General features: G+C 42.8%; 1 protein-coding gene across 1 annotated transcript; it reads right to left on the bottom strand.

Moving 5' to 3' along the window:
• Positions 1-310: 310 nt before the first annotated feature.
• LOC149172553 (leucine-rich repeat receptor-like serine/threonine-protein kinase BAM2) lies at positions 311-1,041 on the bottom strand. The gene is made up of 2 exons (XM_089427739.1): positions 741-1,041; positions 311-662 (listed from the first exon to the last, which is right to left on the bottom strand). The coding sequence occupies exons 1-2, from the start codon at positions 1,024-1,026 to the stop codon at positions 337-339; spliced, it is 612 nt and encodes a 203-aa protein (XP_089283865.1). The 5' UTR covers positions 1,027-1,041; the 3' UTR covers positions 311-336.
• Between the last annotated feature and the right edge of the window lie 731 nt (positions 1,042-1,772).

The raw sequence follows: 1,772 nt of genomic DNA, 5'->3' as shown, positions 1-1,772 counted from the left end.
GATGATGAGGTTACATTATTTTATTAATATAAATATTACACTCCAATTTAGAATCTTGGGTTTTATGGGTTTTATGGTAACCATTTTCATACGCTAACATGCTCATATCTAGTAAATAAAATCAATATAATATTGATCACTTAAACCGAAACTTCAAAGCCATTGTTACATAACCTTTCCATAAAATGAACTGCCTTATAGTGAGTTTAGACGGAGGTAGGATGTCACCTTGATGGACAATGACGTCTCTTACATTTCTCTCTTTGGTCACATGGGAATGTGAAAATTAACGTCCCTTACCTTTCTTTCTTTGGTCACATGAAATAAACGTCAAAATTATTGCCTGGGTTTACAGTATGTCAGGATGTACACTATTTCGCGCATGGTGGGTCTGTGGACAGGTTGCTCCTGTGTGCACAGTATAGCTACGAAGAATATATGCATCGCCTCTTCCTCAGGAACGTTATTGAGTCTGGCATCTATAATCTTCATAACTTCTTCTCTTTTCCAGCTCGTCATCTTCTTCGCCCACCCTCTTATGTTCATGCCCTCTTCATATTCTCTTTCATCCACTGATTTCTTGCCAGTGATCAGCTCAAGCACAACCACTCCGAAGCTATACACATCGCTCTTCTCGTCCACTTTCAGTGTGTACCCGTACTCTGTGTAAATTCAGGAATTAAAATTAAGAATTTGGCCCCAAAATTAAAAGGTAGGGAAATTGTGAAACAGCAATTTACCTGGAGCTATGTAGCCGAAGGTGCCTGCTACTGAAGAAATGCTTTCCCATGCACCGGAATGATGCAAGATCTTGGCGAGGCCGAAATCTGCAACACGGGCTTCAAACTTGGAGTCAAGAAGAATATTAGTGGATTTCACGTCACGATGAAGGATGAGCGGGTGGCAATCATGGTGAAGATAGCACAAACCCTTGGCAGCTTCCACTGCGATTCTGTATCTACTTTGCCAATACAAATCCCCACCATTGTTTCCATGAAGCAGCTCCCCCAGGCTTCCATTACTCATGTATTCATACACCAGGAGATTAGTGTCGTGGTTGGAGATAATGGCCAACAATCTGACTACGTGCCGATGGCGGATTTTTCCCACTGTGTTGATCTCCGCAGAGAAACCACGATCATTTGAAGAGGCTGTAGTACCCATTAATTTCTTCACTGCAATCTGTTGGCCATCCGGCATTATACCTTTATACACAACTCCCGCTCCTCCTTTGCCGATCATGTTCTCTTCTTTTACGCATTCCAACACGTCGCCGATCCCAAAGTTCAGATTGTGGAAGGTGGTCATATTCCACGACCTGGCGTCGCCTTCTTTCTTGATGGCGGTTGCCTTAGATTTGACTGACCAAAATGCTAACACCAGAAAGCAGAAGAGTAAAAATCCCAGAGCTGAGAGAGCAGAAACAAGTCCAACCTCCACGTGTGCTGACCCACAATGGTCCAACTGGGACCCGCATAAGTAGGGGTTCCCTGCAAACCAGCTTTTATTGAAATGTGAAAAATGACTGCCCTCTAGAATACGGCCGGAAAAATTGTTATAAGAGAAATCCAGATTGGTCAAAGTAGGCATATTTTGCAAGGAACTGGGAATGCTCCCATTCAAGTGGTTTCTGGATACGTTCAGATAGTTGAGAACGAGAATACTGACGATTTCCTGTGGGATGGGACCAGTGAATTCGTTCTGGCTAAGATCAATGTGTACCAGAGAAATACAGCTGCCAATTTCTCTAGGAATTATACCAGAAAACCTGT

The sequence above is a fragment of the Pinus tabuliformis genome, chromosome 4_2, assembly GCF_031772625.1.
Source record: "Pinus tabuliformis cultivar Carrire ecotype Pingquan chromosome 4_2, CPIR1, whole genome shotgun sequence".
Classification (NCBI taxonomy): domain Eukaryota; kingdom Viridiplantae; phylum Streptophyta; class Pinopsida; order Pinales; family Pinaceae; genus Pinus; species Pinus tabuliformis.
Note: the sequence above shows the minus strand (reverse complement) of the source record. Positions and strands in the feature narration are given on the sequence as shown.